The 22,560-nt window shown below is 40.5% G+C and overlaps 1 protein-coding gene and 1 pseudogene across 1 annotated transcript in view; both read left to right on the top strand.

Moving 5' to 3' along the window:
• Nucleotides 1-22,560, top strand: part of COPG2 (coatomer protein complex subunit gamma 2) — a 143,335-nt gene that overhangs the window by 17,245 nt on the left and 103,530 nt on the right. The window contains exon 5 of the mRNA XM_025378337.1: nucleotides 688-767. Coding sequence (XP_025234122.1) covers nucleotides 688-767 — 80 coding nt within the window. The remainder of the gene's footprint in view (nucleotides 1-687; nucleotides 768-22,560) is intronic.
• Nucleotides 3,740-8,364, top strand: LOC112620563 (annotated as a pseudogene).

Genomic DNA, 22,560 nt, shown 5'->3' with positions numbered 1-22,560 from the left:
GATGGAGCATTGTTAGCTTAGTACTTACTTGGATCCAGGTATTCATCTAGAAATCTCATTTAGGGTTCAGGAGAAAACATCGGTATACACTGAACTGAGGAAAGTGCAGAGTTTGCCCATTTATCCCTACATATTTTTTAAAAACTTAAAAAATATGTTTTCCAGGAATAAGCCTTTAATTAACACTGTACACTGTCTCTACTGAAAATACAAAAATTAGCCAGGCGTGGTGGCAAGCACGTGTAATCCTAGCTACCTGGGAGGCTGAGGCAGGAGAATTGCTTGAACCCAGGAGGCGGAGGTTGTGGTGAGCCGAGATCGCGCCACTGCACTCCAACCTAGGCAACAGAGCGTAACTCCATCTCAAAAAAGCAAAACAAGACAAAACAAAAAACCTATGTCTTTGGACTCAAGCTATCAGAGTCTAAGTTTGTATCTCTCTGTGGAAAGATCCATATAATTGAATTTTTAAGTTTTTACCTTTTGTGTCAGTGCATCCGTTGTGTTTAGGAAATACTAGTATTCTGAATATTTTCTCACCCAGATATTAATTTTTTTTTTTTGGTAGATGAGACTCTTTTAAGAATATCTTTCTAAATATATATCTACTTGGGTTCCTCACTTCAAATAATTTAAAAAACCATTTCCTTATGAATAATCTGTTACCTTTTATAAATAATTTTTCAGCAAACATTGAGGAGAATGTGCTACCTTACCATCAAAGAAATGGCTACCATCTCTGAGGATGTGATAATTGTCACAAGCAGGTATGTGAATGGTCAAAATCTAGGATGAGATACTTACATATTTAGTCGAATATTTGCTGTTTGCTCTCTGTTGATTTTATTTTTTGACCATAAGCCAATAGGAATTTAAAAGAATATAATATCTTGAAGCATTCTTTTCTAAAATGAAGTTTTCATCATGTGAAAGCCATCCTTATCTGATAAAGCAAAGGAAGAAGTTACAAAAGATAATATTGATAGATTTGAGTGCATAAAAATATTCATAAAAATAGATAAAACTGGCTGGGCGCGGTGGCTCAAGCCTGTAATCCCAGCACTTTGGGAGGCCGAGATGGGCGGATCGTGAGGTCAGGAGATCGAGACCATCCTGGCTAACACGGTGAAACCCCGTCTCTACTAAAAAATACAAAAAACTAGCTAGGCGAGGTGGCGGGCACCTGTAGTCCCAGCTACTCGGGAGGCTGAGGCAGGAGAATGGCGTAAACCCGGGAGGCGGAGCTTGCAGTGAGCTGAGATCTGGCCACTGCACTCCAGCCTGGGCAACAGAGTGAGACTCCGTCTCAAAAAAAAAAAAAAAAAAAAATAGATCAAACTAAAAAGTAAGTGATAACATGTACACTGAAATAAAATATTTACAACAGATACATCAAAGGCTAGCATCTGTAATATATAAAGAACTTTTAAAAAGAAACAAGTGATAATTCATCAAAAAGGATCTAAATGTCTTTAGATAGTCTCACTAGTAACCAAAAAACATAAATTAAAAATTCAAGAATGAGGTATAATAGTTTTTATTCATCAAACTGGCAAAAAAGCAAAAAGGCAGTATTCAGTACTTGTAAGGGAGACATACTCTTGTACAAAGGAGACGGAGTAATAAATTGATTCAATTTTTCTAGAAAGCAGTTTAGCAACATTTGTTGAATAATTGAAAGGTTTTATCCCTTTGACCTAGTAAGGCCATATCTGTGGAACTATCCTTGGAAAATAATCAGACATAACACAGAAAAACTTACATATATTGATGTTTGTTGCAACACCATTTACAGTAGCAAAAAGAACAAAACAACTTATGTGTCTACCATTGATAAAATCATTTAATTAACCATATTGTCATGTTATAAAATATTTTAAATTTTGGAGATATTTTTGAAACATCTGGTATTAATAAGTTTTCATAAACTGCTAAATGGAGATTGGAGTCAATCTACGTATTCCATATAGTCTCACTTTAAAGAACATTTTATGTGCCAGATGTGGTGGCTCACGCCTGTAATCCCAGCACTTTGGGAGGCTGACGCAAGTGGATCATCTGAGATCAGGAGTTCAAGACCAACCTGGCCAACATGGTGAAACCCTATTTCTACTAAAAATACAAAAAAATTAGCCAGGCGTTGGTGGCATGCTCCTGTAATTCTAGCTACTTGGGAGGCTGAGGCGGGAGAATCGCTGCAGCCTGAGAGGCGGAGGTTGTGATAAGCCGAGATTGTGCCACTGCACTTCGGCCTGGGTGATAGAGTGAGACTCAGTCTCAGAAAAAAAAAAAAAAGAACATTTTGTGTGTGTGTGTATATATATATATATATATATAAAGTATGGATAGAAGTTACACAGACTTTGGATGGTTGGGATTGTGGCTGATATTTGTTTTCTTTAAACTTTTTATAATTTGCAAATGTCCTAGAATAAGTATATATAGTTTATAGTTCTAAGTGTATAATAAACATTATTTTTAAAGTAGTTGCCTTCTTAATTACTATAACTCATTGAAGTGAATCTGGTTTTATATAACAGAATAAATGTTTAGAGGAGGGTGCTTGTGTTTAACCTGTAGTGGTGTGGAATGTAGTTTCAATTAGGAAAACTTTCAGCTGAAAATAACAGAAAAGCAGATGTAAACAGTGACATAAACAGGATGGGAGTTTGTTTTTTCTCATATAACCGTAAGTCTAGAGGCATAGAGTAGCTGGTGTTGGCTCAGTCATTCAGCAATGTCAGGGGTAGTGTCTCTTGAATTCTTTGGACATTCTCCATTATTGCAAAATAGATGCCCGAATTACTGGCAGTATACCACATTCAAGGCTAGAGGGGTACTGGGAAGGAAGCCAGGGAAGGCCACGCCATCTGCCTCTTTTATCAGGAACGCAGTATCTTTTCCCAAGGCAATTTTTAGATTTCACTGGGCACAACTGTGTTATATAACTATCCTTAGGAAGCCAGGAAAGTATTTAGTATTTTATAGCCCACGTATTAGAGACAGAAAAGGGAGAAGGGGTTGAAAATGGGTGTTATCTAATGGTATCTACCACAAGTAAAACAAACAAACAAACAAACAAAAAACAGAAAACCTTCAGTTAGGTTGCTAGATTCACTAATATTTTGAACAATTTTAAATAAATTAGTCATTGAGAGTTTTTTGTTTGTTTCTTTTAGCTGTCAATACTTTGAGTTTTGCTAGGCTACCTTGAATTATGGTGTATTTCTATTAATAGTTCATTTTAAGTGATCAGTAGATGTGGTAGGCAGGATAATAGTGACCCAAAGATGTCCATGTCCCAATTCCTAGGACCTGTGAATATGTACATTACATGGCAAAAGAGAATTATAATTGCTAAACAGCAGATAGGAAAATTATTCTGGATCATTCAGGTGGTCACTTTAAGGATACACTTCTTGAAAATGAAAGTGGGATGCAGAAGAGGTGTCAGTAAGAGATGTGATGATGGAAACAAGGTCAGAGATGCAGTGTTGCTGTATTTGGAGATGGGGGAAGAGGGCCATGAGTCAAGGAATGTGGTAACCTCTAGAAACTGGAAAAAGCAAGGATTCACCCTTCTGGCCTCCGGAAAGGACTGTAGCCCTACTGATATCTTGATTTTAGCCCAGTGAGACCAGTTTTGGACTTCTAACTTACATAACTGTAAGATAAAGAAATGAATGTTGTATTTTCCTCTAAGTTTGTGGTACTTTGTTACAGCAGCAATAGACGACTAATGCAGATTTTGGTACTGGAAGTGGGGTGCTGCTGTAACAAATACCTGAAAATGTGGAAGTAGTTTTGGAACTATGCAGTGAGCACATCTGGAAGAATTTTGAGGTGCATGATAGAAAAAGCCTAGATTGCCATGACAATAAAAATATGGATGTTAATGACTCTATTAGACTTAGAAAAAAGTGAGGAGCAGGATAGAGAAAACATTTATCATTTTAGAGAATATCTAAATCATTGTGAACAGATGGTGAAAATGCATTAAAGGTGCTGGCTCAGAGGAAAATGTTGGGAATTGAAGGAAAAGGGATCCCTATTATAGTGGCAGAAAGCTCGGTAGGCTTGTGTACTGCAATTAGGTGGAAAGGAGGACTTGTGAACTTGGATGTTTAACTGAAGAGATTTCCAAGCAAAGTGTTGAAGGTATGGCCTAGTTTCTTTTTGCCACTAATAGCAAAATTTGAAAGTAGAGACATAAATCAAGTGGAGACCTGTTAAACAAAAAGGAACCAGGACTTGATGATTTTGGAAATTCTTAGTCTACCCAAGTGGCAAAGGGTGCTAAAGTCAGGAGTTTCACTGTCAGGAAAATGTGCTCTAGAGAAAAAGCCAAAGGAGTCACTGCACAACCTTTTGCTGAAACCTCAGAAAGATCAAAAGGTCAGAGCATTCACTCACACGAAAGGCTGAAGAGATCAAGAGGTGTGACTTGTAGATTCCCTTAGCATCTAAGTAGAAGCCAGAAATAGAGATGGGATGATCTAGGCAAGATCTGTGGAGGAGCCTCTTGTCTAATGGAGTGAGTCTCTGTACTTATACAGTAGACCCACAAGGTTTTTGAGAATTCTACGTCAGCAGCAACTCAAAGGGAGAGAGAGAGAGGATGAAGTGAAAGACTCAAAGAGGAGGCAAAATTCCTCTTCATTTGTGGATGTATGGAATTAGAAAAGAAATGAGAGGATGAAGTGAAAGAAGGCTATCAGAGCCCCAAAATTCTACAGGCAGGAAACAAGCCAGTGGAACTACTCAGCTTTAAATACATGCTGGTTACTCTTTTTGAAAAAGGAAGGATGACTCTGAGGGCAAAGGGGCAGTCCTGTAGGGTGGAACTGAGAACTTTACAGAATTCTGCCCATGCGGAGACGTATTCCAGGTTGCCTAACTGGATTTCAAAATTGCTTGGGACCAATGATGTCTTCCCTTTCACTTTCTTTCATTTTGAATGGGAATATCTGTAACTATATTCTACGGCAGTCCCGTCCTTGTATGTTGGGAGCAGGGGATTTCTTTTCTAATTCCATAGGTCCAAAGATGGAGAGGAATTTTGCCTCAGGATGGATTATACCAAGAGTCTCACCCATACCAAATTTAGATTTTGATAATAAGATTGAGATTTTTGAATCCATGAGATTTAGATGAGACTTTGGACTTTGAATTGATGCTGCAGTGTGTTGAGACTTTGGGAGGATCTTAGAAGGGGGTGAATGAATGTATTTTGCTTGTGAAATGGACACAGCCCTAATGACGCAGTGATTTTAACCCAGTGAGACTTATGCTGGACTTCTGATCTACAGAACTGAAAATAATAAATTCATGTTGTTTTAAGCTACTAATTGTGGTAATTAGTTACAGCAGGAATAGGAAACTAATGTTATAGATGACCTTTCTGTATGCATAGAAAATTTGTTGGCTTGGCAAGAAACCATGGAGATTAAAAAAACCTGAAGGCACATACTTCACAAATGAATATATGCAAATGGCCAATAAGCACAATGTTCTCAATATTATTAGTCATCAGGAACATGCAAATTAAAAATCTGAATGAGATAGGTTGGGCGCAGTGGCTCACGCGTGTAATCCCAGCACTTTGGGAGGCCAAGGTGGGCGGATCACAAGGTCAGGAGAACAAGACCATCCTGGCTAACACGGTGATACCCCATCTTACTAAAAATACAAAAAATTAACCGGGCGTGGTGGCAGGCGCCTGTAATCCCAGCTACTTGGGAGGCTGAGGCAGGAGAATCGCTTGAACCCGGGAGGCAGAGGTTGCAGGGAGCTGAGATCATACCACTGCACTCCAGCCTGGGCGACAGAGCGAGACTTCGTCTCAAAAAAAAAAAAAAAAAATCTAATGATAGCATACCCACTAGAATGGTTAAAACAAAAAAGCTTGACAATACCAACATAAAAAAGCCTATTCCAGTACTGAACATCTGGAACAACTGAAACTCCTATACACTGTAGATAGGAATGTAGAATGATACAACCACCTTGGAAAAGTTTTGGCAGTTTCTTATAAAGCTAATTATATACCTGCCCTGTGACCAGTAATACCCCTTCTAGGTATTTACTCAAGGAAAATGAACACATATATGGCCACAAAAAAGACTGAACAAGAATGTTGTAACAGCCTCATGAGGGTTCTTCAAAAAGTTTACGGGAAATGTGTGTTATGAAAAAATATCCATGGAGTTTATATTAGTCCATTTTCATACTGCTATAAAGATACTACCTGAGGCTGGGCACAGTGCCTCCCACCTGTAATCCCAGCACTTTGGGAGTCCGAGGTGGGGCAGATCACTTTAGGACAGGAGTTGGAGACTAGCCTGGCCAACATGGGGAAACCCTGTATAAAAATACAAAAATTAGCTGGGCGTGGTGGCGCATGCCTGTAGTGTCAGTTACTCAGGAGGCTGTGACAGGAGAATCGCTTGAACCTGGGAGGCAGAGATTGCAGTGAGCCAAGATCACACCACTGCACACCAGCCTGGGCGACAGAGTGATACTCCATCTTAAAAAATATATATATACATATATATATATATATATAAAATATACACACACACACACACACACACATATATATATAATCCGAGACTGGGTAATTTATAAAGGAAAGGGGTTTAGTTGACTCATAGTTCCCCGTGGCTGGGAAGGCCTCAGGAAACTTACAATCATGGCAGAAGGGAAAGCAGGCACATCTTACATGGTGACAAGAGAGAAGAGAGTGAAAGCACAGTGAAACTGCCATTTATAAAACTATCAGATCTCATGAGAACTCACTATTACGAAAACAGCATGGGAGAAACTGCCCCCATGATCCAATTATCTACCTCCCTCAACACGTGAGGATTACAATTCGAGATGAGATTTGGGTGGAGACAACAGAGCCAAACCATATCAGAGTTCAAAATTTTTTTGCACTAAAATATAAACTCATGACTAACTTGTTAATAACATGTCCGAACAGTATCTAGCTTGAGACACTAATACATCTGTTTGAAAAGAATCCATTTCAGAGCAGCATCAATTCTGCTAAAATTGAAGCAAGAACAGACATTACATTTATGTGAACTTTGGGTAGAAGAATGGTGAAATTATTGACGTGTTACAAAAAAGCATGGCAATAGTGACCCAAAGAAATCAGCAGTTTACAAACGGATAAGTTGTATTGAGAAGGGATGAGACAGTGCTGACCACAAAGCCCTTCATCTTCAGAAGCAGACCATCTACATCAATTTTTGAAACTGATGACTAACAGCAGCAATAGCCAATGTATAGACACCTCATTTGGTTCAGCCTTACCAAATTCTGACTGATAAAATTAAAGTTGACAAACTATTTAATGGATGTCAAGACTATTGCATCTAGATTGGCTGCAGGCAAGAGCAGAGCTTTAAGTGGAAGTTTTAAATAAGTGAGATCAAGATGATGAGGCATTTCCTTGAGGAACTGTAATAGGAGAAGAAATGTGACTAGCAGTCCAATCCTGAAGACAAAGTATGATCAAAGCAATAGCTACCAAGAGGTGGAAGTGGTGCAGTCAAAGCAAAAGCGGACCTGTCAAAAGCAGAAGCCATGGCAATAGTTTTTGGGGATGCTTGAGGGATTTTGCTTGTTGACTTTCTGGAGGGCCAAAAAATGATAATAGCTTATTATGAGAGTATTTAGAGAAAGTCGGCCAAAGCTTTAGTAGGCAAACACTTGGGAAAGCTTCACCAGAGAGTCCTTCTCCGCCACAACAATGTGTCTGTTCATTCCTCTTATCGCACAAGGGCAATTTTGCAAGAGTGTCCATAGGCATCCACCTTAGAGTTCTTATCTGGCTTCTTCTGACTTTCTTTTGCTTCCTAATCTTGAAAAAAATCTCTAAAGGTCACCCATTTTTCTTTAGTTAATAATGGAAAAAGGGTGAGTGTGGGTGTTTGTGCCTGGATGGGTGCCGGGGCTTCACCTCCAAGGCAGATCCTCAGGGCAGTGGCTGGATCATGGCTGAGGTGATTGAGCCCCTGGAGCCTCTAGTGCCTGTGGACTTGGGAAGTCATGAGGCAGTGGTGCAGCTGGAGAAAGCCATCATCTTCGCCCATGGGCTCCACGCTGTGGACACCGACAGGTGGAGCCCATGGAGTCGGTCCTGGAGGGCAGATGTCTGTACCTGAGATCCGACAATGTAGTAGAAGGCAACTGTGCTGAAGAATTACTACAAAACTCCCATTGCGTCGTGAAGGAGTATTTTGTGGCTCCCCAGGTAATATCTCTTTGCCAAAGCTGGATGAACAAGAGGCTTTCTCACACAGCCGAGTAGCTCATTCTGGAAAGGGGGTACTCTGTGAATACGTGGAAGCATAATGACAACATTTTCTTACCATGAACACTAAATTTTCCTGCTTTTTCCAGTCACTTGAAAAAATGGGTGCTTAAGCATTTCTTTTTTTTTTTTTTGAGATGAAGTCTCTCTTGTCCCCCAGGCTGGAGTACGATGGTGCGGTCTCGGCTCACTGCAATCTCTGCCTCCTAGGTTCAAGCGATTCTCCTGCCTCAGCCTCCCTAGTAGCTGGGATTACAGGCACCTGCCACCATGCCCGGCTAATTTTTGTATTTTTAGTAGAGAAGGGGTTTCACCATGTTGACCAGGTTGGTCTTGAACTCCCAACCTCAGGTGATCCGCCCACCTCGGCCTCCCAGAGTGCTGGGATTACAGGTGTGAGCCACTGCGCCTGGCCAGCATTTCTTAATAACAGACTCTTCTGAAGACAGAATTGGGAAATATCTGGCGCCAACAAAGCAATGAGTTCCTGATGCTAACTGAAGTAAAAGGAAAGCAAAAGTCAGCTTCCAAGGAAATAGCTTCCAAGGTATTCAGTTAACAGGCCTGTTCAGTATGGAAGATACTATTTATCCCCCTTTAACTCTCACCAAAAGACTATACCAACTGCATGAAAGTGAACTTTTACGTCTATGTAAATGGTAGGCAGAGCATCTTGATCACTATGTGACAACCTTGGCTATCATTTTCAGTTGCTATTTGAATTGATTTGAGTAGCCCTATCTTCACTGAACATACCTGAATTTGTTCCTAGGTACCCACTTTGTTTCTAGAAAAGGGCTAACTTTCTAGTATGGTTTGAAGAGTGTTCAAAGTAGACTAGAGCTTGGAAACTCCTAACCTAGAACCATCTGCCATCCCACAAAGTGATTATATGCAAAAGGGATACTAGTCATACCTAGTGTTTCTCTTTCTGAAAAGAGAACTTATCCTAAAAGTAGCCCTGGGCCTGGGACAGAGTAGCCCTTTCCACCCCCAAAATGATTATTAAATTGACATGAATCCAAGATCGTGGAGTTTTTTTGCTTTTTGTTTTAAAACTCAGATACCAAGGATAAATGAAACCTATTTCGGGATTCATTCTCTAATAGATTCTAAGTAATAGAATCAGAGAGAGACTTTTCCTCTAACCAGACTGCCAAAGTTGGTTTTGGCTAAGAATTTCCCAATGACCTTTGTGCTGCTGCTCGTTTCTTTTATTTTTCTGAGACAGGGTCTCTCTCTGTCACCCAGGCTGGAGTGTAGTGCTGTGATCATAGATCACTGCAACCTCCAACTCCTGGGCTCAAGTGATCCTCCCACCTCAGCCTCCTAAGTACCTGGGACTACAGGTGTGTGTCACCATGTCCAGTTAATTTGTGTGTGTGTGTGTGTGTGTGTGTGTGTGTGTGTGTTTAAGTAGAGGTGGGGTCTTGTTATGTTGCCTATCTGGTCTTGAACTCCTGGCCTCAAAGGATCCTCTGACATGCCTTGGCCTCCCAAAGTGCTGGGATCACAGGCGTAAGCCACGATGCCTATCTTGTTGCTCATTCTTAAAAGTCTGTGTTTGTTTTTCCTATACCCTTCTTTCATCTGCAGTGCTTCTTTTTTCTTTAAGGCAGCTTAATTTACAAGCCTGGTCTTGAATTAAAAGAGAACCCTGAACCTGCTCTTGGAGTTGAAGTTCTCAAACCAACAGCAGAGCAACTATCTTGATCCCCATACAAACAAAGTTATCTACTCCTGCTCCTTAAAAAAAAAAAAAAAAAAAGTAAAAATGACTGCATTGACATGCTTACATTCCCAGCAACTTCAGTTGTTTCGGGATGGACTAAATGACTGGTATCATCACTTTAAAATGTGTCTTGAACTTGATGGAGCTATGTCGATAAATAAAATTTATAGTTTTTAAATTTTTATTTTATTTTATTTTTATTTATTTTTTTTTTAGACGGAGTCTCACTCTGTCGTCCAGGCTGGAGTGTGGTGGTGCGATCTCGGCTCACTGCAAGCTCCACCTCCTGGGTTCACGCAATCCTCCTGCCTTAGCCTCCTGAGTAGCTGGGACTACAGGCACCCGCCACTACGCCCGGTTAATTTTTAAAATTTTTTTTAGTAGAGACGGGGTTTCACCGTGTTAGCCAGGATGGTCTCGATGTCCTGACCTTGTGATCCGCCCGCCTCAGCCTCCCAAAGTGCTGGGATTACAGGCAAAAGCCACCGCGCCTGGCCTATGGTTTGTTTTTGTTTTGAGATGGAGTCTCGTTCTGTCACCCAGGCTGGAGTGGAATGGTGTGCTCTTGGCTCACTGCAGCCTCCGCCTCCCAGGCTTAAGCCTCCCAAGTAGCTGGGATTGCAGCTGTGTGCCACTACGCCCAGCTAATTTTTGTATTTTTAGTAAAGATGCATTTCACCGTGTTGGCCAGGCTGGTCTCAAACTCCTGACCTCAAGTGATCTGCCCGCCTCAGACTGCCAAAGTGCTGGGATTACAGGCGTGAGCTACTGTGCCCAGCCATTAGGTTTATTTTTTAATTCCATTTTTCCACAAACTTTTTGAAGTCCCCTCATATTTGTGATAGCCCTACACTGGCAACAACCCAAATGCTCATTAAAGAAGAATGAACACATTGTGGCATATTCATGCAATAGACTATTACTCAGCAATAAAGGGAAAAAATTGCTGATTCAGGCAACAAACTCCTAAAACATTTATGTTGGAAAGAAAACAGATACAAAAGAATATATATGCTGGATGATTCTCTTGGTGTAAACTCCAAGAACAGCCCAAACTCATCTGTGGTGATAGAAATCAGAAGTCTGTTGGGTTAGAGGAAATTGATTGGAAATGGGCATGAGGGAACTTTCTGGGGTAATGGAAATATTCAGTATTTTTGTTTTGGATGGAGGTTACATAGATGATCACAATTGCCAAAACTGATTTAACTTAATATTTAAATTGTACATTTTATTGTATAAATTACAACTCGGTTAAAAAAAAAAGAGATTTAGTGTCTTAACTAACTAAACGTATATTGACAACCTGATTATACTGTTCTACTCATTACAAGAAGGCAAACCCTTATGTGATGGGACCCATCCAGTGAAAGTCTGTCTCTGAAGCTAGCATAGAATTCTGGAATTGAGTCCTGAGGAATGATCCATCACTCACATTAGGGAGTACTCGGGGGAGTGGGCATCAGTATGTGATAAGTTATGTCCTAGTTTCAGAAAATCAAATGAAAAATTCAAAAACCATGGTTTAGAAAGAAAGAAATGGGTTGTAGAAGCTGTTATCAGCTAGGCAGTTTTGAAATCAATTGTGGGGATAATGTGTGGATTTGGGTAGAGGGAGAAAAATACTTTGCGCCTTCTAAGGAAACTAAATGTTAAAAGTTCATCCACTTAGTAAGAAATATACAAGCCTGAAACAGCTTTTCTATTTGAATGGTGTAGCTGTTCCTGAATAATTACTTCTGAAGATTTACTGCCAGGAGGTGGTTTAGAAAAAGAGGGGAAATGAGATACTCTTATGACTTAACCACCACTGTAGTGAAACTCCTCTCGAAGATTTCCAGTAAATTCTTACTTAGTTAATTTTAAAAGTTAATTTTCTGTCCACATTTTACCTGACCTCTCTCCCGGTTTTAACATGGTTAAATACTTCCTGGAGTTCTGCCATCTCTGGCTTTCAGAAACCATAGTCCTGGATTTGCTCTCCTCTTTGATTTTTCCATTTTATTCTATGATACCTCAGAAGTAAATGGCTGGTTTTCTTCTGCCTGTCATCTAAATGTTGGTATTCCCTGGGGTTCATATCAGTGCTGTAGCTCTTTCCCAGACTCATCATGCTCTTTGATACCCTTTATATTTGTACATGCTTCTCCCCGTGCCTGGAATTATTCTGTTTCCTTTTCCACATAGCTCAAATACATGTCATTATAGGTACTGACTTCCTCCTTCTTTCTTTCTTTCTTTTTTTTTTTTTTTGAGACGGAGTCTCACTCTGTCGCCCAGGCTGGAGTGCGGTGGTGTGATCTCCACTCACTGCAAGCTCTGCCTCCCGGGTTCACGCCATTCTCCTGCCTCAGCCTCCCGTGTAGCTGGGACTACAGGCGCCCACCACCTTGCCCAGCTAATTTTTGTATTTTTAGTAGAGACGGGGTTTCACTGCGTTAGTCAGGATGTTCTCGATCTCCTGACCTCGTGATCCGCCCGTCTCGGCCTCCCAAAGTGCTGGGATTACAGGCGTGAGCCACCGCGCCTGGCCTCCTCCTTCTTTCTTAACAGATTAATCATTGTCTTCTCTGTTGTTCCTTTTTTTTTTTTTTTTAAGAGATGGGGTCTTGCTATATTGATTAGGTTGGTCTTGAACTCCTGACCTCAAACAGTCCTCTCATCTCAGCTCCCAAAGTGCTGAGATTATAGGGGGGAGCCACTACACCCAGCCTCAGTTGTTCTTATAACACTTCTTTTTTTTTTTTAACCTCTTTTCTGTTATTTTAATATATTGCACTATAATTATTTTCATAGTTTTTCTGCCCTGTGAATTATTCATTCCTTGAGAGAAAGAACCACATATAACTTTTTTCATCAATACCTGGAAAAGTGCTTTGTGTTATTAGACATGCAATAAAAGTTTGTTGCATGAGTTAAACAAAGGATAATCCATTTTCTGTCTTCAAGCAAGGGAGCTGAAATCAAAAGGTTTATTTATTTCCCTCTCTACCTTACGAAAGCAGTCACACAGGCAGAAGTGGAGAAAGGTGGGTTAATGCGTGTTGAGAAACCTTTCAGTCTCCTACTTCCCTTCTCTTTTTCCTGCCCAGTTTGCAAGCCAACTTTCCTGATTTATTTGGATTAACACTTATTTTATTTTAAAATGAAATTGTGGCAGACTTTTCAGGAAAGATGATGAAGTGATGCCAAATCATAAAATTTCCTTCTCCAAAGCCTAATGAAATGAACAACAGTGAATAAAAGTGAAAGCCAGGAGACTTCTAATTCTAGCAGAGATAAAATAAGGCTACTGGAGCCCATCTTTCCCAGTGGTTACAAATAATAATAATGATAATAATAAATAACCCCAAACAAAAAAACAAAAACAATTACCTGAGGCCTCCAAACAGTAAATATAGTAGGTGAAATAGGGAGATAAAACAATATCTAATGAGCGACCAGTATAACAACAGTGAGTTTCATGGTTAATTTTCATCTTTATACCTTGAGTTTGACCCAAGGGCAGTCTCAATCAGGGAACTATATAGTAGGTGTGGTCAACAGAGACTCAGAAAGAAGCGCATCTCTCTGGCCTGAGCACAGTTTCCAAATAAAAAAGGTTGATGGTGACTGCAAGCTGGAGAGCTGGGGGAAAATCCTTGTTTGTTTGTGTTTTTCTCATTTTCTTTCCTAGTCCTGTCCTGAGGTCAGCCCTAGTTGTGGAACAACTTTACTAGGATACAACAGCAATATTGTGGGCACTTAAAACCCTGAGAAGAAACTGACCATTGAGAAAAGGGACGGCTGTTAGGTGAAGAGTGGGGGAAAAGCCACATTATTTGTTTCTTTCTATCTTTTCTTGCCTCTTCATCATGAGGGTGGGCCCACTTGCATAGTACAGGGAGCTGAAACTCTGAGAGAACCCCATATTTCTGGCTGACGAGCTGGGAAAGGTGTCTTTGACAGCCAGAGGGTATGGGAGAAATGACATGAGGAGAGACATGGAGGAATGGATACCTTACCAGAGCACTACATGTATGGAATATTCCTAAAGAAGCATAGCAAAAGTTTTGAAGTATGAACTGACATTGGAACCAATATGCACAGAAGGCCAAGCAGAACTTGTAATCTGAAACTAACTGGGTTGATTCCTTGCTAAAACAAAAAAGTCAATAGTCCCCGGAGGCTTTTAATAGGATCCAGAGTCTCATGACCTAATATTCAAAATGTCCAGGATGCAATCCAAAATCAGTCAACCAGGAAAGGAAATTGGTTCCCTTGAACCAGTGTTAATCCCTACAACTGCATCATTTTGGGGTTGGTATCTATTGATTGGAAAAAACTTGGAAATTTGCAAGGGAAAAGATAATGATACCCCCAAAATGACCCAGTTGTAGGGATTCTTAAATACTTTAAAGCAGCTAGTGCAACCATGTACCATAAAGGTGGACACTCTTGAAATGAATGGGAAGAGGAATTCTCAGCAGTGAGCTATATATAAAAAACTAAATGAAAATTCTAGAAATGACAGACTATAATATGTAAAGTAAAAAAATTCATTGGCTCAGACGTGGAGGTGTGGCTAGCAAGATGGCCGAATAGGAACAGCTCTGGTCTGCAGCTCCCAGCGAGATCAATGTGGAAGGTGAGTCATTTCTGCGTTTCCAACTGAGGTACCCGGCTCATCTCACTGGGACTGGTTAGACAGTGGGTGCAGCCCCTGGAGGGCAAGTTGAAGCAGGGTGGGGCGTTGCCTCACCCGGGAAGTGCAAGGGGTTGGGGAACTCCCTCCCCTAGCCAAGGGAAGCCATAAGGGACTGTACCTTGAGGAATGGTGCATGCTAGCCCAGATACTATGCTTTGCCCATGGTCTTCAAACCTGCAGACCAGGAGATTCCCTCAGGTGCCTATGCCACCAGGGCCCTGGGTTTCAAGCACAAGACTGGGAAGCCATTTGGGCAGACACTGAGCTAGTTGCAAGAGTTTTTTTTTTTTTTTTCCATACCTCAGTGACACCTGGAATGCCAGTGAGACAGAACTATTGACTCTTCTGGAAAGTGGGGTGAAGCCAGGGAGCCAAGTGGTCTAGCTCAGTGGATCCCACCCCCACGGACCCCAGCAAGCTAAGATCCACTGGCTTGAAATTCTTGCTGCCAGCACAGCAGACTGAAGTCAACCTGGTACACTTGAACTTGGTGCAGGGGGAGGGACGTCTGCCATTACTGAGGCTTGAGTAGGTGGTTTGCCCCTCACAGTATAAACAAAGCCACCCAGAAGTTCAAACTGGGCAGAACCCACTGCAGCTTGGCAAAGCCTCTGTAGCCAGACTGCCTCTCTAGATTCCTTGTCTCTGGGCAGGGCATCTCTGAAAGAAAGGCAGCAGCCCCAGTTAGGGGCTTGTGGATAAAACTCCTATCTCCCTGGGACAGAGCACCTTGGGGAAGGGGCGACTGTGGACGCAGCTTCAGCACACTTGAATGTTCTTGCCTGCCGGCTCTGAAGAGAGCAGCAGATCTCCCCGAACAGCACTGAAGCTCTGCTAAGGGTCAGACTACCTCTTCAAGTGGGTCCCTGACCCTTGTGCCTCCTGACTGGGAGACACCTCTCAGCAGGGGTCAACAGACCTCATACAGGAGAGCTCCAGCTGGCATCTGGTGGGAGCCGCTCTGGGACAAAGCTTCCAGAGGAAGGAACAGGCAGCAATCTTTGCTGTTCTCTGCAGCCTCCGCTGGTGATACCTAGGCAAACAGGGTCTGGAGTGGACCTCCAGCAAACTCCAGCAGACCTGCAAGAGAAGGGCCTGACTGTTAGAAGGAAAACTGACAAACAGAAAGGAATAGCATCAACATCAACAAAAAGGATGTCTACACAGAAACCCCATCTGAAGGTAACCAGCGTCAAAGACCAAAGATAGATAAATCCACGAAGATGAGGAAAAACCAGTGCAAAAAGGCTGAAAATTCCAAAAACCAGAATGCCTCTTCTACTCCAAAGGATCATAACTCCTTGCCAGCAAGGGAACAAAACTGGACAGAGAATGAGTTTGAATTGACAGAAGTAGGCTTCACAGGGTGGGTAATAACAAACTCCTCGGAGCTAGAGGAGCATCTTCTAACCCAATGCAAGGAAGCTAAGAACATTGAGAAAAGGTTAGAGGAATTGCTAACTAGAATAACCAGCTTAGAAAGAAAATAAATGACTTGATGGAGCTGAAAAACACAGCACGAGAACATCGTGAAGCATACACAAGTATCAATAACCAAATTGATCAAGCAGAAGAAAAGATATCAGAGATTGAATATAAATGTAATGAAATAAAGCGTGAAGATAAGATTAGAGAAAAGGAATGAAAAGGAATGAACAAAGCCTCCAAGAAATACGGGACTATGTGAAAAGACCAAACCTATGTTTGATTGGTATACCTGAAAGTAATGGGGAGAATGGAACCAAGTTGGAAAACACTCTTTAGGGTATTATCTAGGATAACTTCCCCAACCTAGCAAGGCAGGCCAACATTCAAATTCAGGAAATACAGAGGACTCCACAAAGATACTCCTTGAGAAGAGCAACCCCACGACACATAATCATCAGATTCACCAAGGTTGAAATGAAGGAAAAAATGTTAAGGGCAGCCAGAGAGAAAGGTTGGGTTACTCACAAAGGGAAGCCCATCAGACTAATAGCAGATCTCTCTGCAGAAACCCTACAAGCCAGAAGAGAGTGGGGGCCAATATTCAACATTCTTTAAAAAAAGAATTTTCAACCCAGAATTTTATTTACAGACAAACTAAGCTCCATAAGTGAAGGAGAAATAAAATCCTTTACAGAGAGGCAAATCCTGAGAGATTTTGTCATGACCAGGCCTGCCTTTCAAGAGCTCCTGAAGGGAGCACTAAATATGGAAAGGAAAAACAAGTATCAGCCACTGCAAAAACATACCAAATGGTAATGATCATTGACAGTATGAAGAAACTGCATCAACTAATGGACAAAATAGCCAGCTAGCATCATAATGAAAGGATCAAATTCACACATAACAGTATCAACTTTAAGTGTAAACCGGCTAAATGCCCCAATTAAAAGACACAGACTGGCAAATTGGTTAAAGAGTCAAGACCCATTAGTGTACTGTATTCAGGAGACTGATCTCACATGCAGAGACACCCATAGGCTCAAAATAAAGGGATGGAAGAATATTTACCAAACAAATGAAAGCAAAAAAAAAAAAAAAAAAAAAAAAGCAAGCAGGGGTTGCAATCTTAGTCTCTGATAAAACAGACTTTAAACCAACAAAGATCAAAAGAGACGAAAAAGGGCATTACATAATGGTAAAGGGATCAATGCAACAAGAGCTAACTATCCTAAATATATGAAATATATATGCGCCCAATGCAGGAGCACCCAGATTCATAAAGCAAGTCCTTAGAGATCTACAAAGAGACCTAGACTCACACACAATAATGACTCCCACACAATAATAGTGGGAAACTTTAACACCCCACTGTCAGTATTAGATCAATGAGACAGAAAATTACCGAGGATATTCAGGACTTGAACTCAGCTCTGGACCAAGCGGACCTAATAGAAACCTACAGAACTCTCCTCCCCAAATCAACAGAATATACATTCTTCTCCACACCACATTGGACTTATTCTAAAATTGACCACATAATTGGAAGTAAAACACTCCTCAGCAAATGCAGAAGAACAGAAATCATAAGAAACAGTTGCTCAGACCACAGTGTAGTCCTGTTAGAATTCAGGATTAAGAAACTCACTCAAACCACGCAACTACATGGAAACTGACCAACCTGCCCCTGAATGACTACTGGGTAAATAAAGAAATTAAGGCAGAAATAAATAAGTTCTTTGAAACCAATCAGAACAAAGACACAGCATACCATAATCTCTGGGACACAGCTAAAGCAGTGTTTATGGGGAAATTTATAGCACTAAATGCCCATAGGAGAAAGCAGGAGAGATGTAAAATTGACACCCTACCATAACAAAAGAACTGGAGAAGCTAGAACAAACAAATTCAAAAGCTAGCAGAAGACAAGAAATAACTGAGATCAGAGAAGAAATGAAGGCGATAGAGACACAAAAGACTCTTCAAAAAAATCAATGAATCCAGAGCTGTTTTTTTGAAAAGATTGACAAAATAGATAGACCGCTAGTCAGACTAATAAAGAAGAAAAGAGAGAAGAATCAAATAGACACAATAACAAATGATAAAGGGGATCTGACCACTGATGCCACAGAAATACAAACTACCATAACAGAAGACTATGAACATCTCTATGCAAATAAACTAGAAAACCTAGAAGAAATGGTTAAATTCCTGGACACATACACCCTCCCAAAACTAAATCAGGAAGAAGTCAAATCCTGGAATAGACCAAAAACAAGTTCTGAAATTGTGGCAGTAATTAATAGCCTACCAACCAAAAAAAGCCCAGGTCCAGACGGATTCACAGCCGAATTCTACCAGAGGTACAAAAAGGAGCTGGTACCATTCCTTCTGAAACAATTCCAAACAATACAAAAAGAGAGACTCCTCCCTAGCTCATTTTATGAGGCCAACATCATCCTGATACCAAAACCTGGCAGAGACACACCAAAAAAAGAAAATTTCAGGCCAATAACCCTGATGAACATGAACGTAAAAATCCTCAATAAAATACTGGCAAACCGAATCCAGCAGCACATCAAAAAGCTTATCTACCACGATCAAGTTGGCTTCATCCCTGGAATGCAAGGCTGGTTCAGCATACACAAGTCAATAAACGTAATCTATCACATAAACAGAGCCAATGACAAAAACCACATGATTATCTCAATAGATGCAGAAAAGGCCTTCGATAAAATTCAACACCCTTCATGCTAAAACTTTCAAAAAGCAGGTGTTGATGGAACGTATCTCAAAATAATAAGAGCTATTTATTACAAACCCACAGCCAATATCATACTGAATGGACAAAAGCTGGCAGCATTGTCTTTGAAAACAGGCACAAGAGAAGGATGCCCTCTCTTACCACTCCTATTTAACATATTATTGGAAATTCTGGCCAGGACTATCAGGCAAGATAAAGCAATAAAGGGTATTCAGATAGGAAGAGAGGAAGTCAAATTGTCTCTGTTTGCAGATGGCATGATTGTGTATTTAGAAAACCCCATCATCTCAGCCCAAAATCTCCTTAAGCTGATAAGCAACCTCAGCAAAGTCTCAGGATACAAAATCAGTGTGCAAAAAATCACAGGCATTCCTATATACCAATAATAGACAAACAGAGAGCCAAATAATGAGTGAACTCGCATTCACAATTGCTGCAATTGCTACAAAGAGAATAAAATACCTAGGAATTCAACCTACAAGGGATGGGAAGGACCTCTTCAAGCAGAACTACAAACCACTACGAACCATTTCTCAAGGAAATAAGAGAGGTCACAAACAAATGGAAAAACATTCCATGTTCATGGATAGGAAGAATCAATATTGTGAAAATGGCCATACTGCCCAAAGTAATTTATAGAATCTATAGATGCCATCCCCATCAAGCTCCCATTGGCTTTCTTCACAGAATTAGAAGAAAACTACTTTAAATTTCATATGGAACCAAAAAAGATCCCACATAGCCAAGACAATCCAAAGCAAAAAGAACAAAGCTGGAGGCATCACACTACCTGACTTCAAACTATACTACAAGGATACAGTAACCAAAACAGCATGGTACTGGTACCAAAAGAGATATGTAGACCAGTGGAACAGAACGGAGGCCTCAGAAATAACACTGCACATCTACAACCATCTGATCTTTGACAAACCTGACAAAAACAAGCAATAGGGAAAGGATTCCCTATTTAATAAATGATGTTGGGAAAAGTGGCTAGCTGTATGCAGAAAACTCAAACTGGACCCCTTCCTTACACCTTATACAAAAATTAACTCAAGATGGATTAAAGACTTAAACGTAAGACCTAAAACCATAAAAACCCTAGAAGAAAATCTAGGTAATACCATTCAGGACATAGGCACGGGCAAAGACTTCATGACTAAAATACCAAAAGCAATGGCAGCAAAAGACAAAATTGACAAATAGGATCTAATTAAACTAAAGAACTTCTGCACAGCAAAAGAAACTATCATCAGAGTGAACAGGCAACCTCCAGAATGGGAGAAAAATTTTGCAGTCTATCCATCTGACAAAGGGCTAATATCTAGAATCTACAAACAACTTAAACAAATTTTCAAGGAAAAAAACCACCCCATCAAAAAGTGGGCAAAGGATATGAACAGACACTTCTCAAAAGAAGAGATTATGAAATAAAGCTCATCATCACTGGTCATTAGAGAAATGCAAATCAAAACCACAATGAGATACCATCTCACACCAGTTAGAATGGTGATCATTAAAGTCAGGAAACAACAGATGCTGGAGAGGTTGTGGAGAAATAGGAATGCTTTTACACTGTTGGTGGGAGTGTAAATTAGTTCAAACATTGTGGAAGATAGTGTGGTGATTCCTCAAGGATCTAGAACCAGAAATACCATTAGACCCAGTAATCCCACTACTGGGTATATACCCAAAGGATTGTAAATCATTCTACTATAAAGACATATGCACACGTATGTTTATTGCAGCACTGTTCACAATAGCAAACACTTGGAACCAGCCCAAATGCCCGTAAATGATAGTCTGGATACAGAAAATGTGGCACATATTCACCATGGAATACTAGGCAGCCATAAAAAAGGATTAGTTCATGTCCTTTGCAGGGACATGGATGAAGCAAGTAAAGACTTGCTCTGTTGTCCAGGCTGGAGTGCAGTGGCATGACTCCTCATGCTCAAGCAATCTTCCTACCTCAGCCTCCTGAGTAGCTAGGACTACCGGCGCACACTACTATGCCTGACTAATTTTTTATTTTTGTTTTTGTAGAGAGAGGTCTCATTATGATGCTCAGGCTGGTCTTGAACTTCTGGCATCAAGTGATCCTCCTACTTTGGCCTCCCAAAGTGCTGGGATTGCTGGGATGAGCCACTGTGCCCAGCCTAAAGACTTTCTTACACAATAAAAACTGATAATTTATTGGTAGCTGTCTTACTCTGCAAGAAATGTTAAAGGATATTCTTCAGATAGAATATGATACCGAGCAGAAACTTGGAGCTACACAAAAAGAACATTGGAAACAAGCCAAGGCAAAATCACATTCACTTTTTTCTTTTTGAAAAATTATTCTGGACAATATATGTCTAAAACAAAAAATAGTAGTGTAATGTGTTTAAAGCATATGTAAAAGTAAAATATATTAGAACAATTGCACAAAGAATAGAAGGAAAGTATTGGGAATGTACCCTTGTGAGGTTCTTATTCTAGCCACGAAGTGATACTCCGTTAGTTGAAAGTAGACTGATTAAGTAAAGATATAAATTATAAACCCTGGGGCAACAACTAAAAAATAAAGAGGTATTAATAAGCTAGTAAAGGAAGTAAAATGGAATAATAAAAATAGTTCGTACCAAAGTTATTAAAAGAAAAAAGTGTTCAGTTAACCGAAACTCAGGCAGAAGGGGGGCGGGGGTAGAGGAGGTGGGCAGAGAAACAAAGACCAGATGGAACAAATATAAAACTAGCAAGGCAACAGACTGATTTAGTAATGATAAAACTCTAGTCTCCTGCAGAACAACAACAACAAAAACAAAAAACAAACCAGCAAGACCACAGGTTTCAATCCAGTCATAATCAGTAATTAATAATGAATTGTCTAAACACACCAGCTAAATGACAGATACTGACTTCTAGTTAGTTGAAGACGATGAAGGCTGTATACTAATCAATGACTCAAAATCTCCCTAAATGATAAGGAACAATTTTATAACTACAGTTGTTTTTAGTAAAACTACACCCTCAGAGTTATTTCAATTCAGAGAATACTCAAAAGTACAAAACCTCTTGAGTAAAAAGAAAAACTGACAAATGCCAGTGTGGTAATTCCTCATCCCTCCCCTGAACCGCACCCCCCTGCACCCCCAAAATCTTTGGGGCAAGCATTGGCCAACCACTAAAGTTGTAGATAGATAGAAGAGGGAGGTTAGCAACCACCAGGCGGGAACAACAACTAGAAAGATTAAAGTTGTTGCTGTGAGTAGTAACTATCTGAGGCTGGTATCATGAAGACGGTAAAAAAAATTGACCAAGGCAGGTGTAGGTAAAGAAAGACAGATTCTTTAAAAAAGTGAAAACATGTTGCTAGGGTGCAATGGCCCAGTCAGCAAGAGCAGAGCTGACTTCAGGGAGACAAAGGCTTGTTGGGGATTTTATAGGATGGTGCTCGTGCTGTGCTGAAGAGGGCTTTGTGCAGTACTGATAACACCAAGGTTGCAGTTAGCTAACTTGCATTTTTCTGTTAGCTGATGGTCTAGTGATAAGTTGGGCACAGGAAGATTGTGAGTTATTTGTGCAGGAGGGCTGTGTGTCCTGGACCACGAAGAAAGGCCAACTTACAGCTTATCTGCGTTCTC

The sequence above is a fragment of the Theropithecus gelada genome, chromosome 3 (genome assembly GCF_003255815.1).
Source record: "Theropithecus gelada isolate Dixy chromosome 3, Tgel_1.0, whole genome shotgun sequence".
NCBI classification, from domain to species: Eukaryota; Metazoa; Chordata; class Mammalia; order Primates; family Cercopithecidae; genus Theropithecus; species Theropithecus gelada.
This window is presented reverse-complemented; position numbering and strand designations above follow the sequence as displayed.